The sequence below is a fragment of the Carassius auratus genome, chromosome 45 (genome assembly GCF_003368295.1).
Source record: "Carassius auratus strain Wakin chromosome 45, ASM336829v1, whole genome shotgun sequence".
Classification (NCBI taxonomy): domain Eukaryota; kingdom Metazoa; phylum Chordata; class Actinopteri; order Cypriniformes; family Cyprinidae; genus Carassius; species Carassius auratus.
The window spans coordinates 3,195,230-3,217,797 of NC_039287.1; the positions used below are offsets into that span (position 1 = coordinate 3,195,230).

At 36.6% G+C, this 22,568-nt stretch overlaps 3 protein-coding genes across 3 annotated transcripts; 1 reads left to right on the plus strand and 2 right to left on the minus strand.

Annotated features, from left to right (window-relative positions):
- Nucleotides 1-579: 579 nt before the first annotated feature.
- LOC113062916 (solute carrier family 35 member F6-like) lies at nt 580-6,452 on the minus strand. Its single transcript, XM_026232994.1, has 6 exons — nt 6,249-6,452; nt 3,762-3,834; nt 3,379-3,550; nt 2,917-3,132; nt 2,630-2,740; nt 580-1,511 (listed from the first exon to the last, which is right to left on the minus strand). Exons 1-6 carry the CDS (start codon nt 6,323-6,325, stop codon nt 1,033-1,035), a joined length of 1,128 nt encoding a protein of 375 aa, XP_026088779.1. The 5' UTR covers nt 6,326-6,452; the 3' UTR covers nt 580-1,032.
- Nucleotides 6,453-7,491: 1,039 nt separating this feature from the next.
- Nucleotides 7,492-18,437, plus strand: LOC113062918 (ELM2 and SANT domain-containing protein 1-like). The gene is made up of 13 exons (XM_026232995.1): nt 7,492-7,916; nt 9,118-10,689; nt 11,710-11,946; nt 13,390-13,702; nt 14,505-14,571; nt 14,659-14,801; nt 14,905-15,008; nt 15,418-15,493; nt 15,651-15,739; nt 15,837-15,959; nt 16,115-16,228; nt 16,343-16,554; nt 17,438-18,437. Exons 2-13 carry the CDS (start codon nt 9,349-9,351, stop codon nt 17,670-17,672), a joined length of 3,054 nt encoding a protein of 1,017 aa, XP_026088780.1. The 5' UTR covers nt 7,492-7,916; nt 9,118-9,348; the 3' UTR covers nt 17,673-18,437.
- A 3-nt stretch (nt 18,438-18,440) lies between these two features.
- LOC113062919 (ectonucleotide pyrophosphatase/phosphodiesterase family member 7-like) lies at nt 18,441-22,339 on the minus strand. The gene is made up of 5 exons (XM_026232996.1): nt 22,089-22,339; nt 21,016-21,161; nt 19,519-20,145; nt 18,845-19,076; nt 18,441-18,690 (listed from the first exon to the last, which is right to left on the minus strand). The coding sequence occupies exons 1-5, from the start codon at nt 22,327-22,329 to the stop codon at nt 18,617-18,619; spliced, it is 1,320 nt and encodes a 439-aa protein (XP_026088781.1). The 5' UTR covers nt 22,330-22,339; the 3' UTR covers nt 18,441-18,616.
- Nucleotides 22,340-22,568: the final 229 nt, after the last annotated feature.

A 22,568-nucleotide genomic window follows, 5' to 3' on the forward strand; every position in this document is an offset into this window, starting at 1 on the left:
CACTGAAACAGTTCTTTCCTTTTCATGTTTTCATTTAACACAAATGCATCCACAAAGTACAAATGTTTCTTCTAAGAATGTGAGAAGGATTTATACATTCATGCAGACAGATGTCAGTTTTACAATTTTAGTAAAGACTACACTGTTTTTGAGACTAGGGTTCTTCGTATATTACTCCATTAAAAAAAAAGAAAGGTAAATCTACCGTATTTTCCGGACTATAAGTCGCACTTTTTTTCATAGTTTGGCTGGTCCTGCGACTTATAGTCAGGTGCGACTTATTTATCAAAATGAATAATGAAGAAATTAACCAAGAGAAAATATTACCATCTACAGCCGCCAGAGGGCGCTCTATGCTGCTCAGTGCTCCTGTAGTCTACACTGAAGACACAGTGTGCCCTCTCGCGGCTGTAGACGGTAATGTTTTCTCTTGGTTCTTGGTTCTAAATAAATGTGACTTAAAGTCCAGTGCGACTTATCGTCTGAAAAATAAGGTAACATAATATTTACTGGCGTTAAACTTATGAAGTGAGATTTCCATCATTTCATAAACCAAATATACATGGACTGGCAGAAGAGTTTCTTGTCAGTACACAATACCCGTTTCACAGATCACTAAAAATCTTCCTCAGATAAAATGGTTAGAGAAACAATGTCCATTTAACAACCGCACATCGTGTAAACAAAAAAAGGTTTTGAACCCTATAAAACACAGAATTAAAAATTTTAAAATATTATTCTAAGATTTTTTTTTTGGCATTGGAATCATGTGAAAATGGTTCCCTTTCCTAAAGTGAAAAAAATTTGCATTCAAAACCATTTTAAAATCCAAGCACTAAACTATCCTTTTCTTTTTTTTACCGTTGGGACATGCCCACAGAAATGGCTGTAGGGAATAAGTAGTGATGGTTCCTAAGTATTGAATCAAACTCGAAAACAATACTAAAACGTTATTCTTTCTTCAAATGGAAATAGCAGTTAAAACTAAAAACAAAAATGCCTTGTGGGCAGCATTTTGTTCAAAGTCCAATATTAGCTCTCATTTGCAGCTTTTCCTCCACCAAGCAGCCTCTCTCTCTCTGGGGCTTCTTCCTCCTCTGCTCTCTGCCCTCCAGGGCAGCAGGGCAGTTTGGCCATCAAGGGCGTGTGGAGTCCATTGTACAACGCTGTACCAAGGAGTAGAATGATGAAGCCTAAAATCTGTAGGCCGTGGAATACCTCCCAACCCAGCGCCAAACTCACGACCCAGATGACCACAGTACGCAGACTGTCCAGCACCATGCGAGTAGTGGCACTTATTTCCTTGGTGACGCTGATGCCGGCGAAGTTAAAGAAGGCAATGCTCACAGTGTTGCCCAGCAGTGCCAGTAAAATGAGAGGCTTATGACCAATCTGACAGAAGGCATCCAACGCGTCTTCAAGGACCTGCCGTGGGTTGTCTGCAAAACTTCCCACATGGATGTAGAACATTGGGATGAGGAGCAAAGAGAGGATGAAAAATCCAAAAAAACCTAAGAAAGAGAGATAAAAGTCAAATAAGACACTGAGAAACAAATCAGTAAAAAAGTGCAAAAAAAAACTTATAAACAAAAAATTGCCTGTTTGTCAGTAGATATTCATCATTAACGAAGGTATATTTGGCAGCATTTTTCTGATTTGACAGTAACAATGAATGGGGAAGGATTGGGAGCGAAATAACCTCAAACCCACTGCTTCAAGTCAGAGAACATAATCACTCATTTGTAACAGCATTGACAGATAAGATTAAAAACAGAGATCTCCTAAAAAGGGTCTAGCAAACACCTATGGTAATGACAACATTTGGTTGTTGGCCAATTAGTATCGTTTGTTCTAGTAATCTATAGTACCTTTGATTAATTGCTTATTTAATCTTTTTAACAGTTAACCTTTTCTAGCAATTGATCACAAACAATAAAAACTAACTAAATAATTACATTTCTTTTGAATTTTAATTCAAACAAGTTTTGAAGAAAAAAAAATAAATTTAAGCAGCACAACTGTTTTCAAAAATGATAATAAGAAATTAAGTTCTAAATCAGAATATTAGAATGTTTTCTGAAAGGATCACATGATACATAAGACTGTTGCACCAATCTTGAATTTTCATAGCCATTTGAAATTAGATGCAACCACTGAATTTTAATCATGAATCGATCCAAAATGAATTCTACACACTTGTAACGTAGCAATGTTTGCTTTAAATATTTGAAGCAAAACAATATATAAAACATCTGCACAAAACAAATCCAGCAGATGAGCTTAATGAGATGCAAATTCACTCTCTGACAATAGGTGGCGCTTATGGAACAGCAGCGATACAGCATTTCCTTGGTTACTGCTGTAAAAACTGCAGCTCTGCTCTTATAAACACTACTTGAATACGCATTATACAGAGGCAAGTTGAAAAGAAAACGCCATGTAAAGTTTTCTAAAGTCAGTTCCCCTCTTTCTGTCTTTGGACTCTATTCCGCACATCGTGAACAGTGAGCTGCTCTGCCAGCTACAGTATTTTCTCCTCTTTGCATGCATCTTCAGCATCTCTAGCCTCTGTTAACATCCTGTTTACAGACTTAATATAATAACAATGGCAATATATTAAAAAATTTACCTTCAGTCCCGACAGCCTTCAGTGGATGCACATTGTGCTTATAAACAAACTTCTCCTCTAAGACCATCTGGACTGCAACAATAATTTGTGCCATGATGATCAAAAGGTCCCCTATAAGACAAGATCAAAAGATAATCAGTGCAACAGTCCAATCAGATAGAAATGCAAGATACAATCAAATAAAGACAAAATCCTGATCTCCAGCCTACGAGAACATTTTCTGATTTGTAAAAGACAAATAATCATTGCGCATGCTTAAAAACATTCAGCAGCAGGTAACTACTGACCTGTGATAACCTCACTGAGCTTATGGGAGTCATTCCCATGGCCGCTCATAAAGTCCGCCAGGCCAACCACCACCAGACCAAGGATGGTGAATAGGATCCCAATCCACTGGCTGGGCTGCAGTCGCCGACCTAAGAATGCTACAGACAACAGTCCAGTGAAGATGATCACAGCTCCTCGCAGCATCTGGAAACTAGAGGCGCTGGTCATGTTCAGTGCTAGAGATGTAAAGAAAGAGGAACGAAAACACAAGCACAGAACCTGTTTAAGTCAATCCAAGAACAGAAGTTTCAGCTATTATTAATCTAAACTTGACCATATATAGTTTTAAAGAAGATAATACACAGTTCATTTACTTATACTGCTGAAACTGTAACCATACAAAGCTGGTTGTAAATTGATGAACCTACTCTTTAAGAACTAAAGACTACTGACACAATATACTCCACACGTTGGATACTCACCAACATACATGATGGATGTTCCCAACATGTCACAAAGTGCAGGCGGGAGGAAAAGTAGGGGGTTAAAACTTTGGCCCGGAACCATCGTAGGCTCAGGTTTGCGCCGATCATGACAAAGGAGAATGTGGAACACCACCAGACAGGACAGTTCCCCCAAAAACATTCCCACAGCCTGGAAGGGGGAGACGGGGAGATGAGCGGTGAAGAGAGGAGAGATTGATTAGTGACGTGAAGAGAAGGACATTGAGTCAAAGCCAGTTCTCACTTTGCCAAAACATAAATAACTCTTTCAGTTCTGTTTCCTGAGAGGTACTGAAAAAATTAGCTGAGAAAAGTTTGATGTGAATAGTGTCGTTATCTCGAGGATAGATAAATATCATTACCTGTACAAAAGGGTGGGAGAAGGCATGGTTTGGGGTGCCACTACATCCCGGTGCAGAGAACATATCAGCCCATCTAGAAGAAAATAAAAAAAGATGTATGCACTTTGAGTGCCTAGAAAAGCACTGTATAAATGTAAGGAATAATTATAAATAATAATTAAAGGGGGGGTGAAATGCTATTTCATGCATACTGAGTTTTTTACACTGTTAAAGAGTTGGATTCCCATGCTAAACATGGACAAAGTTTCAAAAATTAAGTTGTATGATTGAAGGAGTATTTCTGTTCCAAAAAAACCTCTTCCGGTTTGTCACAAGTTTCGGAAAGTTTTTTTCGAGTATGGCTCTGTGTGACGTTAGATGGAGCGGAATTTCCTTATATGGGTCCTAGGGCACTTCTGCCGGAAGAGCGCGCGCTCCCGTATAGCAGAGCACTGAGAGCACAACTGACTTCACTGATCAGAGCGAGAGCGTCGCGGAATGTCACAAAAGGAGTGTGTTTTTGGTTGCCAGGGCAAGACAACCCTGCACAGATTACCTAAAGAGAAACAGCATTAAGGGACCAGTGGATGGAGTTTATTTTTACAGAGCATCAACGGAATTGTGTAAGTGTTTGTTCCCCTGCATTTCGAAGATGCTTGTTTTACAAACAAGGCCCAGTTTGACGACGGATTTGCACATCATTTATTTCTTAAGGATAATGCAGTCCCAACGAAAAAGGGTCACGATCGTGTGTTGGAACCGCATGCAGTGAGTGAAACGGCTTCAAATATCTCTGTGTTGTTAACTTAGCTGTCGGCGTGTAAGCACATCAAGTAAACAACATGTGATGTTGTCATCAAACTGCATGAGTAAAACTGCTTCAAATATCTCTTTGTTGTTAAATTAGCTATCGGTGCGTAAGCACATCAAGTAAACAACATGCGATGTTGTCATCAAACTGCACTTTCCACATGTACAGCTAAAAAAAAAAAAAAAAAAAAAAAAAAAGAAAAAACGACAAAGTGGAACTTAATCATTTTCCAAAACCGCTAAGCAAATATATATACAGTTTCAGTACATACCACATAGAGCCGCTGTTGTTGCTGCTGCTCTAGTTAAATTTCAGCCTCTGGATCATAAATATACGCTGAATCTGACTGTTAGCAATGGTTTGTTTTGGTTGGTTTTGTCCTCAGGTAATGTCACAGCTTCCAAACGCTATCAGCGCAAAAGCCTACTGGCTCTCGTGATTCTTTAGCTCCGCCCACACGTCACGCCTACAGACGCTCATGTTTTTCCGGAAAAAATCGGTACAGACTATCTTTCTCTTATGAATATAATAAAACTAAAGACTTTTTGGAGTTATGAAGGATGCAGTACTACTCTATAGGTACTCAAGATTAACAGGATATTGAGAGAAAACGAGCATTTCACCCCCCCTTTAAATTTATAAATGTGATATTAAAATTCATCAAACTTAATGTGCATTAATATGCCGTATAACAGTAAATAAAGCTCTCATCGCAAACATTTGCTCAAAGATAGTTTAAGTTTGGGACTGCACACAAATCCATTTGTCAAAACCAGTGTTTTTTTTTTTTGGTCACATCCACCTTTAAACTACTCAACTTATGTCACTATAAGTTTAATAAGTAACTATGCACATGGGACACTAATGTCATTTTTACAACTATGAAATGACAATGCATGACTGACATAAAGCCTCATTATGAAGAATAGAGTTTATCAAATAAACCTTAACAAACAGATTTTAACAACTCCTTTAGATTTAACAATTTGACTTGATTTTAGAAAGAATAGTAGGTACTGTAAGAACCGAGTGTGCAAATAGTTAAGTGTTAAAACAGAGATGCTTCAGTGCCAGTTTTCCAGCAGATACTGAGTGAAGTGTGGTATCAAATAACGTCTGCCTAGAAACATCAAGCTTCTGTTTTAGATACAAAGATGTATCAAATTACAAGTTACTTAAGAGCATTTATAGCAGACATCTTTTGACTCAATGGTCCACTAAGTTTAACGCTGCGATTGCACTATTGACTAATAGTCACAAGGGTTTTGGTGGCAGAATTGCTGATTTTGCAGCATCAACATGTCCCACACGTCGGATCTTCACAAATTCACGTGAGTCGTCTAATCATCTTGTCCTAAAATGTTACATTTTCAATTTCGTCTGTATATGTAAAGTATTTAATTAATTTAACATTAAATTAATATGTAAAGTGCATATACAATCTTTCTTTCATCTAATTTTTGCTTACATTAACACAAAAAACATGATCCAGATTCACTCTTTTGAGATATTACACAATAACATTACACACGTTCACAAAATAATAAGGACACTGCGTATAGTTTTGTAAAAGAAAACGTGAAAGCATCATTGTCTGTCCTATTCATAGAAGCAAACCAATATTCGGTTCGTTTCACCAATATAAGTTAGCAAAAATGTCATGTAAACGAACACCATCCAGTGCGTGTGCTACTTACTTCGCGGATAGTGTGTTAAGGGAGCCTGTGGTGAGCATCAGACCCGCGAGAAAGAGCTGATATTTTGTCCAAGCCATGGTGAGTGTGGGACTGAGTGACCACGAACATCAGACACTCAGGCTAGCTTGAAATTTGTCTTTCTTGCTTATGATGAGTACGACGGTCTAAACCGGTCGTTGCTCTGTATGCAAATCATATGATGGCGATCACGTGACACACCAGCTGACGCCTTACTTCCGCAAATCTTCAATGTAGAGTTTCACAGATCTTCTGCTTTAATATGATATACTAATTATATATGAACAGCCAAGCAATCAACATGTGACCAGGACAACACAGTAATTTGAGAAAAAATATGAATAAAATGTGTTCGACTACGATATGTTTATTTCCTGACTTGTTGGTACAATAAATAATAAACATATATTTACAGTATTAGATAGCTAAAACACTTAACGTTATTTAATTCAGGATACAGTATTACACGGCGAATTCTTATACAAGATTCCTTCGTTCCAGATGTTTAATTAGAAGAGTAAAATTAGCAGACAAACTCTGAAGTTGGCTTGAAAAGCCTTGTTTGAAAGTTTGAAGCAGTTGTAAAAACTTGAAGTTTGAAAGTTCAGACAGATTAGATAGAAGTTAAGTTAACATTAGATAGCATGTTTCTAGCATTATTTAACATGTTACTGCGTAATTAGCATTGCTAGCTTGATTCTAACACGATGTTTATGTTATTAACATGATTATCATGTCAGCATGTTGTTAGCTTGTTTCTAGCATGATTAGCATGTTGTAAGCATGTTTACCAAGCAGCTAACCTAGACTGGCTAACTAATCTTATCTGGCCTAAACTGGAAATAGCAGGTTTAAGCTTCGTTTGTCTTTTAGCAGGTCTCCCAGCTTGACCAGCTAAAAAGTAATAAAACATAAAAATCAACCTGGGAGACCAGCTAAAGCAGCCAACCAGCTGTTCTCGTTGCTTGGGGTTTGTTCGTTTTTTGATAAGGAGCCTGACAGGTTCAACATTATAGAGAACCACGTCAACATGCATTTTTTAATGACACAGTCAACGCATAATGTAATATATATTGAAATCATAAAAAGTGAAAGTGATACAAATATAAAGGTCTCCTGTTTTAGTTGGTCTCACTAATTAAATATTACACATTCCAGCAGTGCGCGAGAAGTTCCCTCCGTCCAATGACAGCGTGCGCCTTGTATCGCCTTCAGTCCGAAACGCGCTGATTGGCTGCGTCAGTGCGAACTGTTTTGTTGATAAATAACTTTGATGGATTGATTATTTTTCAAGAGGAGCCTCGAAATATACACGTCCTGCAAACAGTATCGGTAAAATTGCGCTTAAACAGCAGAATGTAAACAGGAAAACATGTTTAGTGACTACAACCGAAGAGTTCTCGGATAGCAAAAGTTGTTGAATCTGTCAGCCTTCATGTCGGAAAGGCCTCTCGATGCACTATGACATGGTATTTTCGCGTTTCAGATGTGCGCACTTGACGTCTAGGCGATTACGACAGACTGCATTGTTCGTGGTATGTAAATGGTCGTGCACGCTGTTGACTTTGCCCAGGGTTGGAACTGTTTTGTAAGGTGCTGTCACCCGAACTTGAAAAGTAAAGGAGGACGTCAATACCATATTGCAACAGTGTAAGTACGATGCAATCTTAATCTGTTTCGTACACGACATTTCGTTCAATAAACCTAGAAGCGTAATGGAGCAAAGTGCACCAGACTGATACTTTGTCTTCTTATAGGGAAGTATGTAGGGTGGTTTGTTTTGCTGTGCAGCATTGATTATACAAATATATTTTTATAACAAATGTTTTCATCGTGGTTGCTAGTTTGGGAGGGGTTGTCAGTGGGTTGAAAAGTAGTTCTGCTTGTTCTCTCTCTCTCTCTTTCTTACTCCTGTATTCTCTCCCTATCTCTCTCTCCCTTTCCCTCTTCACTTCCTGTAATTCTTGTTGTCTTGCATTGCTCTTTCACGCCCCTCCCATGCTGTCTGCTCTTGCCTTCTGCGTTTGTGTTTGTCAGGTTTCCTGGTTTTAGGCCACTATGTTCCTTCTCTATGTACAAGTCTTACCAAACAGCCATTAATTAATGATATGCAAAAGTATACTGCATTTCATTAGCTCTGTTCTTGTACCCTGCATAATGACAGTAAAGTTTAATCTAATCTAAAAAAAATATTTTTTTGCACTTAATGTCCTGTCATTCTGAGAGTCAATTTTGACATGCTATGGCGTGTTTTGTTATTGATATGAAGTTTACGTGACAATTCACCCTATTTATAATTCATTTTAACTGTTTTGAGGCTTCGTTTTCAAAATCTAATGGGATAACAAGCATCAAAATTTTTTTTCAACCATTCGTTTCACTATGATTTCAATCTATAAAATGGCCTTACTCTTGTTAAGTTTTCACAGAATGCAGAATACATTATGAAGGATGATTTTATATAAAACAGTAAATCACACACACACACACACACACACACAAGACTTAAACTGGGTTTTCACAGGCACAGTCACAAGTGTTTTGCAATGTTGCACAAAAACATGAAATATAATTTTTCCTTAAATCTCATACTTTGTCCCTTCAGGGGCTTTGTACATCATAGAATATGTGTATCCAAATTATTGTATGTATCCGTAGCATTTTTTATGTATTTTTGAATAAATGAATAATATGGAGACAAAATAAAATGAGTGGCATGTCATTGACCAATTTTATTTTAACTTTTTCTTTTGTTTTTTGTTTTGTTTGTTTTGTGTATAATGCATACATCATTATACTCCTATTGTGACTGACTTCAAAACCTTCCTTTTTGTCTTTCTCTCCTTTTTAGAACATTTCCTGTGACTGAGGAATGACTGAATTTTTAAATATTTACACCACCTTTATACTGCAGTATAAAAGCAAGAGGGGAGGTGGCGCTTCTAGACCCCACAACATAGTGCTTGTGCTCTGCTCTGCAAAATCTTTTATTTTTTACATCCGGCCTGGTTATTAGCTAACTTTAAACTGAACTGCTGAATGCCTCAGGTTTTTGCTTGTCTTATAGTCTCACACAATTGCCATGAGTCTTTCTCCACACCAGAGTGGAACCATAAACAGTATTAGCAAGCAGAATGTTGAAGCCATTGGGGAAACCATGCAGCATTCAGGGGATCTCTTCTACAATGTGGGTACTCAGTCCTTGGAGCAAACTCACAGCAGCCCAGAGGTTTTGGTGGATTCTAGCCCTGAAGTCCAGGGCCTTTACAAATCTGATAAAGCCTATCAGGTCCGGGGCCATTTTCAGCAATCGGGACCAGTAAACTGGGTGCCTCAAAACCCAATGCAGACGGCGACTTGGATTCAGGGTGTCCCGAACATGAACAAGTGGTCACAGAACTTTGGCCCTTCTCTAGGTGGTATAGATGACCCAAGAGGCTTTCACAAAAGTCATGAAATGGAGGCTGTAAAGCTGGAGAAGCATTCACCAAGTTCATCACAGTCCTACACAGACACTGTTCACGTTCCCGGGGCAGACTGGGACCATCACACGATGGCTGCCATGCATCATACTCAATTTAATGCGCTCCAACAAAGTCACAGACCAGCAGACCTCCAGTATCAGCCACAGGGAATGCATCACGATGTGTCCGACTCCACTTTGCAACCCTTTCAGTTGGCATTCGGACCTACCCAGCAACCACAGGCACCTGGTTTCCAACAAGTCTTCCAAGGCAACAATGTGCCTTTAAATATGAATTATAATGAGAAACCGAAATCGCAACAGCAACTCTTGCAGTTGCAACAGCAGCAGCAGCAGCTTCATCGTCAGCACCAGATGCAACAGTTACAGCAAATGCATCAGTTGCAGCAGCAGAAACAACAACAACAACAACAGCAGCAGCATCAGATGCAACAGCAGCAACGTCTGCAGCAAATGCAACAGCAATACCAACAACAGAAACATCTGCAACAGATGCAGCAGCAACAGCATGCACGAGAGACTACAGAAAAGCAGAGAGTCAGACAAGATGTTGAGTCACAAGATCTTGCCAGCGCTCGGGCAAAAACAGAACTGAGCCATACCCAGCTCATAGTCCCTCAACCACAACATCCTGTTCCTCAGGAAGCAAATTATCAGGAGTCTGGATCTGCAGAGGACACTCCAGAACTCCAGGAGACCCCAAAAAAACGCCAGGTCCTCCCTCGCCGCTCTCGACGACTCTCCAAAGATGGAATCTCTCCTCAAGGCAACCAGACATCAAATGACAAGGTTTCTTCCCAGAATGGAGGAGGTGGTGTAGTCCAAGAACCTGCGGTAGGGGTCATCCAAAGCACTCCGAGACGACGGAGGGCCTCAAAGGAGATCAACCTTGAGACTCTTGCTCAAAAGGCTTCAGAGATGGATTTTTTGCCAGCAAAGGTGAGTCTATTTCACTTGGAAATCCGTTTGAAGCCTTTTTTACAACAGTGGAATAGCAGAAATATGTTCTCATATTAAATGTAATATATTAGAACATGTTGGGCTTGAAATAATATGCTGATATGGTGCTCAGGAAACATCTTTTGTTATTATTAATCATAAAAACAGTTGTGCTGCTTAATATTTTTGAGCACACCGTGAAACATTTTTCAGGATTTTTTGATGCCTAGTAAGTTTAAAGGACCACATTTATTTTAAATATAAATCTTTTGTGACATAATAAATATCTTTATTGTCACTTTTATAAATGTAATGTTTTTGAATAGAAGGACTTAATTCAAAACAGTTATCTTACTAACCACAAACTTTTGAATGGTTAGCATGCATGTATGTGTATGTACATATACTGGAATGTTTTGCTGCTTTAATGGTGTACTATGTTGAATTAGCTCATTCAAAACCTAAAAATTTCCATTGCTGACTCTAGTAAGAATTTGAAGCTGGGTGAAACGTGTCACCGGCTTTATAACTAATCAAACATTAAAAGTAAACAATACAGTTGGAGTTTATGCAGTTATTGAGGATTGTAAAGCAGTCTGGTGAGCAACTGCATGTCTGCACACCTTTACATTCCACGCTCGCTCAAAATCCATTCAGTTGAATTTGGGAGGAGCTGAATCACCAAGCCTTATTTGCAAACATCTGTCCGATCCAAGCTTCACAAAACAAGAAGTTCATGGTATGAAATTCATTCTTTAAAATATCGCAGACTTTAGATATTACAATGTACAGTAACAGGACAGATACAGCTCTATATGTTTGAGGTGGTTGTTTAAAAAAAAAAACATTTGAAAATCTTAGCCTGTAATGGTGTTTTCAGGACAGAGTAACTCATCTAGCTCTGTGACTCAGTTAAACGCTGCTGGTTGCTTACACACAATTTTATTTGTGCTTCTCTATCTTTTGTTTTTTCTTCTCCATTCATATTTTATTCTGTCTTTTTCTGTCTTCTATTAATAGTGTGAGGATGTTACCCCTGGTAAACCAGCTGGGATGGCACCACTAGTCATCCCAGTCTCGGTCCCAGTTCGGAGAGGTCAAACTCAAATGGAAGCACCGGGCAGCTGGACACCGCTGGATAGTGTTCGGCATCCCTCAGAGATTTCACATCCGCAGAGCCAGCCTGATTGTAAACCCTCTGTTATTGTAGCACACCGGCACTCAATAAAGAACTCAGCAGCCGAGAGCTTCATCCAGGTTAATACAGTTAATACAGGTTAATGCTAATGTTGCCAAGTCCACTTATTATAAGATACTATAGGCTTGTTGCTTACAGAGTTGAGCAGTTGCGGGGTTATGTATTTTTTTAGGCATATATATATATATTTTTAAGTATAGTTATGTATTTGATCTTGTTAGTGGTTTGCGGTCATAGGACTAAACCGCTTTATTGTTATTTCATGTTTGATTGTGTTTCTCTGTCTGTGAATTGTTATTTCATGTTTGATTGTGTTTCTCTGTCTGTGAACACCACTGGCAATTGCTATTTGCACATCAAAATATTGATGTCATTTTTGCCATGCATTTTGCTGCATGTAACTATATTACTGACCCCACAAACCAAAGTCTATTTTGACATTTGAAGTCATTTAATTCAGGATCTTTATGCCATCACAAGCTGCTTTTAATGCAACAGTAACACTTCACAATAAGGTTTAGTTTGTTAACATTAGTTAACTATATCAGTTAAGATGAATTAACAATGAAAAAATACTTTTATAGCATTAATTAACCTTAGTTGATGCTGATTTGTAAATTTTTTTAATACTTTTTAAATACTTTTGTAAATCAAAAGTTATATCTGTTACTATTAGTTAATGCACTGTGAACTGAAATGAACAAAGAATGAACAATTGTATTTTTCTGAACTAACATTCACAAAGGTTAATAAATGCTGTAAAAATATATTGCTCATAGTTAATGACGTTAACTAATTAAAGCTTATAGTAAAGTGTTACCAAAAATTCTTAAATAATAAAATTCATAGACTTCAATGAGTACATATTAGATTAGGTATGTACTAATCTTAATATGATAGTAAGCAAAAATAAAGTGGGTTGCATTAATGTGTCTTTTGAGGTTTTTTTATGCTGTGCTAAGGTAGTTATTTTGTCCTTAAATCGTATGGGAGATGGACGACTAGAAACGATTCAAGTAATGAAAAAGAAACATGTTTTTTCTAGAGCTTAATAGAAAACTGGAACACAATCCAATTAAAATGGGGAATAGGAGAGCCATATGCATACTTAATGTCTCTAAACTCAGTCCTGCATGGCCACTGTCCTTCAGAGTCTAGCTCCAGCCCTCATTGAACACTCCTGAACAGATCTAATCAAGGCCTTACTAGGTATAATAGAAACTTCCAGGCAAGTGAGTTGAGGCAAGTTGGAGCTAAACTCAGCAGGACACCGGCCCTCCAGGACCTGCTTTATGATATGCATGGGGTTGTTCAGTTTGGGCCTACCTTTCCAGACTGGGTCGCTTGTTTTGGGCTTATTTTTTTCAGACCACGAAACCTGGTAACTCTGATTATTGCTCTTAAATCATTTCCACAATATTTTAGTTTGCTTTACTTTCACATTAGAACTGGCTTTTAAAAATTGTTAAAATATCTGTTTCTGCCATTTATGTTTGAATCAGGGTAAAGGACATGAGGACAAATCCAGGCGCCGTCCACGTCCCGAGCCTCTGGTCATACCTCAACCGTACCCTTTCATCGCCCCTTCTGTTTACTCCAGCATCACTCCGTACCAGAGCAATCTGCGCTCCCCTGTACGCCTGCTGGACCATGCCAGTATCATCCCGCCGTACACCCCTCCACCCATTCTTTCACCAGTGCGTGAAGGCTCTGGGCTCTACTTCTCTGCTGTCCTCTCTTCTATGGCAGCGGGCAGCCAGGTCCTGCCACCTCCATTCACTCCCCGCAGCGCTGCTCGAAGCTTGCTACGTTCAAGTGCGTTCCACATTAATTTTCATTTTAAAGGACTTTTTTATTGGTAAAAATTTACAGTAAGGTTTTAAACAAACATTTGCTAATGCATTAGTTCTAGTAAACTATCAATGAACAATAGTTTCTTACAGAATTTATTCATCTAGGTTAATTTACAGTATAAACACCGTATTGTTCATCAGTAGTTCATAATATTAGTAACTAATGTTAACATAACTTTTAATAATAATGCAGTAATATATTTGAAATAATGATAAATGTCATTAATATAATGCATTATTAGTTCATATCGTGCTACTGATGTTAATGTGAAGTGTAACTTTTTTTATTTTTACTATTTGTTTATTCATACTTAATAGATAAAACAGAAATTAACATTAATTAGATATCCTAAACTATCAATAAACTGGACATGCGTAGAGCATTTATTAGTCATTTATGTAAATTTACAGTATAAATACACTATTGTTTATTGTTAGTTCTTGTTCATAATGCATTCATTTTAATTTAAATAAAACTTCAAATGTCTGTTGTTTATTAGTTAATACATCATATTGTGTTAATGAACTAATATTGCTAACAAATTGAACCTTGTGTTACTGTATTATTAACTGTTAGTTCACTTTAACGAATGGAAACTTATACAGCCTTAATGTAATGCATTAAGATTTTTTCACTATTTGTTTATTTGTGTTTATCCTTACTTCATGAATTGCAAGTGTAGATGAATTGTAGTTCATCAGTGACATGATTAATCATTCCTGTCTCTCTCTCTTGCTTGCTGACTTTATTCTCTGCACTTTAGGCAGTTCTGAAATCAGCCCTCCTGCACTCTCAGTGATTGGAGAAGCAGCGCCTGTCAGCCTAGAACCGTGAGCATTTATTAAAATAAATATTAGCTATTCATTACAATCCCTGTCCTCTATTCACATATATTCTCCTTCTCTTACAAATTTTAGACGCATAAACATCGGCTCTCAGTATCAGGCAGAAATTCCAGAACTGTTGGATCGAACACTGGCCCTAAAGGACCAGCATAAAGCCACTTTGGTCTGGCTTCCTAAATCAGAGGCTGATTCTACGCCCTCCCAGGATACGAGACGTAACTTGTCTTTAGAGTGCATTGATATAGTTGATGTTCACAACTGCATGTAACACAGACATATGTCTCGCATACTTCTATTCCAATCCTTATTATTTTTCAGTTGATGACCTGATGATCCTGGTCTGCTCCAGTGCCGTGTATGGAGGAGGAACCAACCCGGAGCTAGCGCTACACTGCCTGCACGAGTGCAGAGGGGATGTCATGGTGAGCTCAGTCCTCAAAGCACTGTTGAATGTACAGTGGAACCAAAAAGTGTTTGGACACTTGATTTACACTGAAAAATGTCTGACTTTAAAAATCTAATTGACACTTACTGTTAATGGAAAGAAGGATTTCTTTGTATGTGTTTGATATATGTTGTGTTTATATTTTGTCTAATACAATCAAATTCATACCCTTTAGTAGACTCGGACTACAATTCACAAGTTTGACATGAGCAGTGTTTCTGAAAGAAGTATCTTAGACTCTTAAGGCTACATTTATTTAATCAAAAATACAATTAAATGTCAATTTCACTTTCAAATACTTGTTGGGGCTACTGTATTTGATGCATGTATGTAACTATTCACTATATGCATTCTGGATAAACAACAAATACGTTTTGGCTCTGTAGGAAGCTCTGGAAATGATGTTGATGAAGAATCCCATCTTCTCCAAGAACCACCATCTGGCGAACTACCACTATGCAGGTAGAAAATCATTTACATTTAATTGCTGATCTCACTGTGTTCATATTAAAAGCTATTTAACATGATGTTACTGTAAAAGATAGTATTGCAATGCCGCAGATTATCTGTAATGTTATATGCTGAATAGAAAAACTTGATGTCCTTTAAATATTGTCAGGATCAGACTACTGGACTGTGGATGAAAAACAATACTTCAACAAGGGAATTTCTGCTCACAGGAAAGATTTCTTCTTGGTGCAGAAACTGGTATATAGTCTTTTTTTATGCTGGTTATGTACCTGTATTGATTCCTGTAAATCAAATTTCCTATTTTTAAGTTGACATTGTGTTTCTAATTTGGCAGGTGAGGAGTAAAACAGTGGCACAGTGTGTGGAGTTCTACTACACCTATAAGAAACAAGTAAAGATTGGCCGTAATGGTACATATACATATGGACCTTCAGACCCAGAGGATAACATCTCTTTGGTAAAGACTATTACTGCGTACTGCTTTTAGACATCGTCAGTGTCTTGACTACTAGTACAGTGCCTTCCAAATGTGTGAAACCAAGCTGAAAATCGTTATTAATTTAATGCTTAAAAAAATCTATATCATCAGTCTGTTCTTTTATTTCCAATAAGATTCATGTGAAACAAGCAGAGGAAGAAAATAATAGTAGACAACAGGAGGGAACACAAGACAATGTGGATAGCAGTCTACAAGATGTGACCAAGGCAATTCAAGACAATTTGAATGTAAGTATTTGGCTTGAAAGCATTCTCTAGTTTGTAAATAAATGTATTGAATATATCATAAAGACTGGAAAGTTAAAAAGTCGAATGAATATCTGATTTTACGGATTCGTCCAGGAGAGGGCAGCAGTGGCTCATGAGGAGCAGAAGAACAGCTCTGTGGAAGTGTCTTCAGGCCTGATGCCAGTGGCTCAGCCCCACTTCAAAACACCTTCCCCTGCACCTCCGAAACCTCACCCTGACAATACTGCGAAGAAAAACAGAGCCTCAACTGGCAGCAAGAGTCAGGGAGAGCCAGAGGGTGTTTTCCCTTGCAAGAAGTGCAGTAGGTGAGTCAGAATGTGTCTTTGAATTTCTACTCCTTAAATTTGAAGCAACCGAGCCTGTCTTAGAACAGCTTTGGTCCAGAGGTTTCTAAGCACCTATATGAGGGTTTACACTCTACTGTATTCATCATACTCTTAAGTAAGATAAGAGTAAGAATTCTGCTTACTGTACTCTTTATCTCTGATCTCCAATATAGTTTCTTCCGTATTTGAATATCAGATCCCTAGTATTAATATTGCCATCACAGTTAATTTATTAAAATATGGCAATATATTATGTTAATATTACAGTAATAAATGCATTGGAAATATCCCAGTATTGTAACACCTAGACTGTGATTTTTCTCCAAATTACTTAATATATCAATATTTCAATATCAGCATATTATTTTGACAATTATTAATCTAGTTTTATAATAATTCATTATTTTACAATTCAGTATTTCAAAATAAAATATTTAGTTTAGTAATAATAATATCCTGATATTGCAACATCAAAACAGTGACTTTAATATAGAATTCATTTAATAACATTAATTGAAATGTACTACTTATTATTCAAATTAATTTAATATCATTACAGTTCTGTATTTTAATATTAAATATAATGTCGTTGGTATGAAGCCACGTAAACAATAAGCAAATGTCATGCCAGCCTTAAATATTATTCTGTAAAGCAGAAGGAAATGATTCCTAAAGGACAGATGCTTTTAAAATTCTTTTCTAATGCCCATGCTTTGATAAATCCTTATTCATACCATTCACTCAGCTAGTTTTTTTGCTAGTCAGTGGCTTTAGAAATGTCTTTCTTTTAGCATATGTAAAGCAGTTTCTTCATTTTAGGTGACTAGTATGAATTATAATGAGGTCTGTATACTGTATATAGAGTGTTCTATAAGGTGAAGAGCCGCAGTGCTCACATGAAGAGTCACGCCGAGCAGGAGAGGAAGGCAGCAGCACAGTGCCTAAGAGAAGAGGAGGAGCGGGCCGCGAAGGCAAGGCAGGAGATGCTCGAGGCAGCAAGGAGGAAGGAGGCAGAAAGAGGAGGGCAAGAAGAGAGCAGCGGAGCTGAGGAAAGCTCATTAGAGCTGGATGATGAGCAGGATGAGGACTGGCATTGAGCAAATACATGACTCTTTTAGTACTCCTCATTAGTACCAATCTGTACCAAAAATGTGTCCAAAAAAAGTAGGTTATGATGTTTAAAATTATAAAGGTGTCTGAAATGCCTTTTTTATTTTTACCAAAATTTTATAAGAACTTTCCTTTGGTATATATATTTTTTATATTTGAATATATGACATATGATAAATATGATAACAAATGTAAAAAAAGTTTGCTGAGCTAATTGTTGAGATTTTCTAGAAGCGTATACCCTTTCACTTTGATTTTGATCAAAGTACCCAAACAAATTTTGATTGCCTTCAATGAGATTGTATTATTATTGTTCTTTTTTTTTTTTACATGTTTATGTAATATACAAAATATGTACTTAAGAACACAATTAAAAATTCCCCTCATCTATCTATAGATAATTCACTTCACTATTTCTTGTGCATGAAATGTATATAATGCATAGAAATATATATGTTGACCTTTGTGTATTATATTGTGTACAATATTGATCCTGTCGGTTTTTTTTCTTCTTTACTCTAAACATAAAAGAATGTGTATTTATGTTTTGAATACACTTTAAGGGGAGTGGGATATGTAGAATTAAGGGATTTTTTATGAAAGCTCGCATGTAAATAAAATCTGTTTAGAAAAGCACAACAAAAACATTTTCAATATATTTCATCACATTTTTCACACTCTTTTGACTATTGTGGCCATGCTTGATATTTGCTTTATTTCAAAAATGTGTGCACAATAAAAACAAACTTCCAGTATAAACTTGTATTATTTTACTTGATAGAATAAATATGAAAAAAAAGTTCAATTATCACCAGCACTGGAAGAAGACATGCAGTAATAGTCTTTGTTTAATAGTGATTTGTGATTATAGTAGTTTAAATGTATTCTGGGTTTGCTGGTTGCAATGAACTAGTATTTTTGGCAAATCTCTTTAAATCAAGCTTAAAATAATAATCATTAGTACCAGAAGCATAAAAGACAACTTGATTCTTCCACTGCTCCCACCTGCAAAAAAAAAAAAAAGAACCATTAGTGTCATCAATTGGTTATGACATTTTCTTTAAATCCACACAGGTAGCAACATAAATAGTTAAAATAATCTTTTGACTTATAGAAGAGGCCATTTTTTCAATGAAAACCCCTTTTGTGAGATACTTACCAGCTTCAACATGATCCACTAGCATGTCTTTGGTGTCACTGAGACTTCCATTGTTTGCTTCTGGAACTACACCCAACAGCTTACACATCAACGGATAGATGCTGACGCTTTCAAATGGCTCAGCCAAGAAATTGTCCCTAAAGTCTGGCCCAAAGGCTCGAAAGATCATTTTCATATCCATTTCCTCATTACTGTATCCATGATCTCCTTTGTTGATATGCAAAATGATCTTCTGCACAAATAGCAAACAAAAAGATAGAGTAGTTTTTTTTATTATAATAACAAATGAGAACCAAATCAGAATATAAGAATGATTTCTGAAGATCATGTCACACTGAAGACTGGAGCAATGGCTGTCGAAAATTCACCTTTGCATCACATGAATAGATAACATTTTAAAATATATTCAAATAGAAAACAGTTATTTTAATTTGAATTATTTATTTTTTTCACAATATTATAGTTTTTACTGTTTCAAATTTCAGGAACCTCAGACTTTTAAATGGTGGTGTATATTTACATATATTTGTATTCATTGATATTTTACTGATGCAGACTGTAGATAAAAGTTGGCTAAACGATGTGAAGCTATGACATGATTAGCATGTTTGACTACAATATTTCAGTAATTGCGCTTGGTAAAATGAGTGATATTTATTTCCAGAGACACTTACAGAGTTGATATTGAACCCCAGGTCAGCCAGAAGTACAATCGGTTGAATTCTCTCATGTTTGCGAATGTGAAAGTGTTCTGGAATCTCTTCTTTCTTATAGACTGTCAGATTGGGATGTGCGTTCTTCAGGGCATCATAAACTTCCTGTTGTTTGCCCTCCTTAGGAGTGATCATCCCAAACCCACCGTAGTCGAGCAGGTCAAAGCGGCTTAGATTTAATAAACTCATGTATTTGCTAAGTTTTATCTCCTCAACCTCACTGTCCATTTTAACAGTGGTCATGCCATGGTCTGAGGTCAGGATGACGTTAAGATGATCAGTCAGACCACTTTTGTGAATTGCCTCCCTGAGGTAGCCAATAGTGCGATCAATCTGTTCAATTATCTTTTTTCTCTCTGGGGTTTCGGGGCCGAAAGCATGACCCACGTTGTCTGGTTCTCCATAATAAAGCGTAACAAAGTCAAAGTCCTCTTTGGTGAACCATCCCATCACAGTGTCGATGTTCTGCCGCCACTCTGTCTCATTGTCATCAGGCTGCCCTTGATATCCCACCACGGAACGATCCACAGCTTGGCCACTGTAATTTACTCCACCTCCAGGATAGAAAAAAGACGCCGTTTTCAGACCCTTTGAAACATATAAGAGACATTATTGCATTATTTGTTAATAAATTTACAATGAGAGATGACTTTACAGGACATATTTAGATTCACTGTAAATAAAATCTGTAAAATTTATGGTCAAAAATGACAGATGTGGTTGCCAGGACATTACAGAGGAAAAAAAAACTTAAAATCTGTTTTATATCTTTGCAAAACACCCAGGTAGCTACACATCACATCACTTTACTTTGATCACAAATAGCTTTTCTGTGCATATAAGGTGCACACAAATACAAAACTCCATCATGGTAACAAACATAACATTAAAATAATGCAATAAATATTAATTTAACAACAGAAGACAACATAAAACCCTGCCTAACCTGATTTTACCAAGTGAGACATGTTCCTGGGACAACATCGTTGTTGACCCTGGAACAACATTGTGATTAACCAATCAGATTTGAAGAACCAGTTTATAGATTTTGTGAAGTTTATGCTTAAAATAGGTGTTTGGTGCTTGTACATCAGTGTCATTCATCTATCATTTCCTCTGATTTTAGGGATTACTCATGGTTAAGGTTAGGATTAGTTGTAGGGATATGGTTAAGAATATATTTTTGGAGTAAAATGTTGTTCCAGGGTCAACAAAATATGTTGACCTAGGAACACATAGGACTTGGCAAAATCAGGACGTGCTAAAACCCTCATGTGAATAAATGCTAAGAACAAAGTTAATAAACCAATTATTTTAATAAAAAAAAATGTGAAGTGTCTGTAAATGTCAATTTTACAGTTTTTACAGTAAATTATAAAATAATTTAATTTACTCTTAATTTCAAAGTCTTTTATTGTTAAATCTGCTCACAAAAGCTTGTCAGAGGAGTAAGTTCACCTGATTCTGGGCTGTTATCCACAGGGGCAAAGGACCATTATCCCACCATTCTGATCTTTTCAAAGTTGCCTTGTGGGTGAGTCTCAAGCCAGTTGTAACATTAAACATCAGGTTATGGACAACACCATGATCCTCTATCCATCTCCCTGAAGAAAAGTATATTAACATAAACGTATATTTAACTGTTTGAAATTATATTCAGATAGTTTTACCAATTTTTTGAAGGGGGGGGGGGCAAATGGTGCATTCAAAAGATTACTTGTGATTATAGTGTGCATGTAGACCCACATTTCTAAATTCTCTTAAGCATGACCCAATACACATAATGTCAAGAACTGTAAAATGACCAGTGAGCAAGGTTTATGAACAAGGAACACTGATCATGTCAGTAACCTTGACGTTAGAGCTTGAGATAACTTTGTACAGTGCGTCATTTAATGAGACTCAGGAAATTGGCCCAGTAAGTGTGTGCTCAGCAACTCTCTGAAGACAGCTTAAGACTTTGAACATCATGATAATGCAGACTGGACAAGAATATGTACGTTAACACAGAGTAAACTATGGTGCAGCAGATGCAGGAATTTATGCACTTATTTCTGCAAAATTATATTTAATAACATAAAATTATTTCATTATATATATATATATATATATATATATATATATATATATATATATATATATATATATATATATATATATATATATATATATATATATATTCCTAACCTATTTTCTTAATTATTTTAAATGTATTAAATATTTATGTGTTCAAAGCATTTTTTAAATTAAATTATTAATATTATTCAAATTCATAACAATATTGCTATTTAGCTATTTGCAATGATACCCAATTCACTGACCGACCAAATCATATGTCAGATTTAAATCAACCATTGATTTAAATCTCATAACATTAAGTATGTATTACACAATTTGTTACTACTTCAATGTTTGGATGAATCATGCTTCTGTTTTTTTTTTTTTTTTTTTTTACTATCCCTTCTGTAAGTGTGTATTCTACACTTAAGTCAATTAGATATATAAAAAAAAAAGCAGAAAGTTAGCCTTACCTGTAATAGTTGTAAAGTGTGATGGCGATGTCATGGTGATCGCTGGGGGATTGATATATTTTGCCTTCACTCCCTCTTTAACTAGTTTGTCTAGATTTGGTGTGTCCACATCTTGGTCATAATCCCACCTGAAACCATCAAAGGAGATCAGCAGCAGCTTATTAGACATCCTCCTTTTGGACAGGGGTTTACTGCTCACACAGAGAAACAAGGCCAACACCAGCAGAAGTTCTGACTTCATCTTGAGAGGCTGTTTAGCAGAGTGAAAATCAGCAAATGCTGATCTTGTTTTTATAAGTTTTATCAGGGCACTGATAAGACAATCGGTATATTTTCTGTAGTTCTTAGTCAGTAATTGTCATTTCACTTAGTGAACAAATGATCATAAAACAAATTTGAAATGTACTGTACTGAAAAGTAGAAAAGTTACTTATTTATTTTCCTTTTGATTTCCTTTTACTGCTAATATCCAAAGAAAAA

What these genes read in the sequence shown, in the direction of transcription:
- LOC113062916 (XM_026232994.1), bottom strand. Translation starts at nt 6,325, where the DNA reads ATGGCTTGGACAAAATATCAGCTCTTTCTCGCGGGTCTGATGCTCACC. An exon ending in CTTAACACACTATCCGCGAA is followed by an intron (nt 3,835 to 6,248) that starts GTAAGTAGCACA and finishes ATTTTCTTCTAG; the next exon opens with ATGGGCTGATATGTTCTCTG. An exon ending in TCTCCCACCCTTTTGTACAG is followed by an intron (nt 3,551 to 3,761) that starts GTAATGATATTT and finishes TCCCCCTTCCAG; the next exon opens with GCTGTGGGAATGTTTTTGGG.
- LOC113062918 (XM_026232995.1), top strand. Translation starts at nt 9,349, where the DNA reads ATGAGTCTTTCTCCACACCAGAGTGGAACCATAAACAGTATTAGCAAG. An exon ending in GCGCCTGTCAGCCTAGAACC is followed by an intron (nt 14,572 to 14,658) that starts GTGAGCATTTAT and finishes TACAAATTTTAG; the next exon opens with ACGCATAAACATCGGCTCTC. An exon ending in CAGAGGATAACATCTCTTTG is followed by an intron (nt 15,960 to 16,114) that starts GTAAAGACTATT and finishes ATTTCCAATAAG; the next exon opens with ATTCATGTGAAACAAGCAGA.
- LOC113062919 (XM_026232996.1), bottom strand. Translation starts at nt 22,329, where the DNA reads ATGAAGTCAGAACTTCTGCTGGTGTTGGCCTTGTTTCTCTGTGTGAGC. An exon ending in TGGGGTTCAATATCAACTCT is followed by an intron (nt 19,077 to 19,518) that starts GTAAGTGTCTCT and finishes CTATTTGTGCAG; the next exon opens with AAGATCATTTTGCATATCAA. An exon ending in AGTGGATCATGTTGAAGCTG is followed by an intron (nt 18,691 to 18,844) that starts GTAAGTATCTCA and finishes TTTTTTTTGCAG; the next exon opens with GTGGGAGCAGTGGAAGAATC.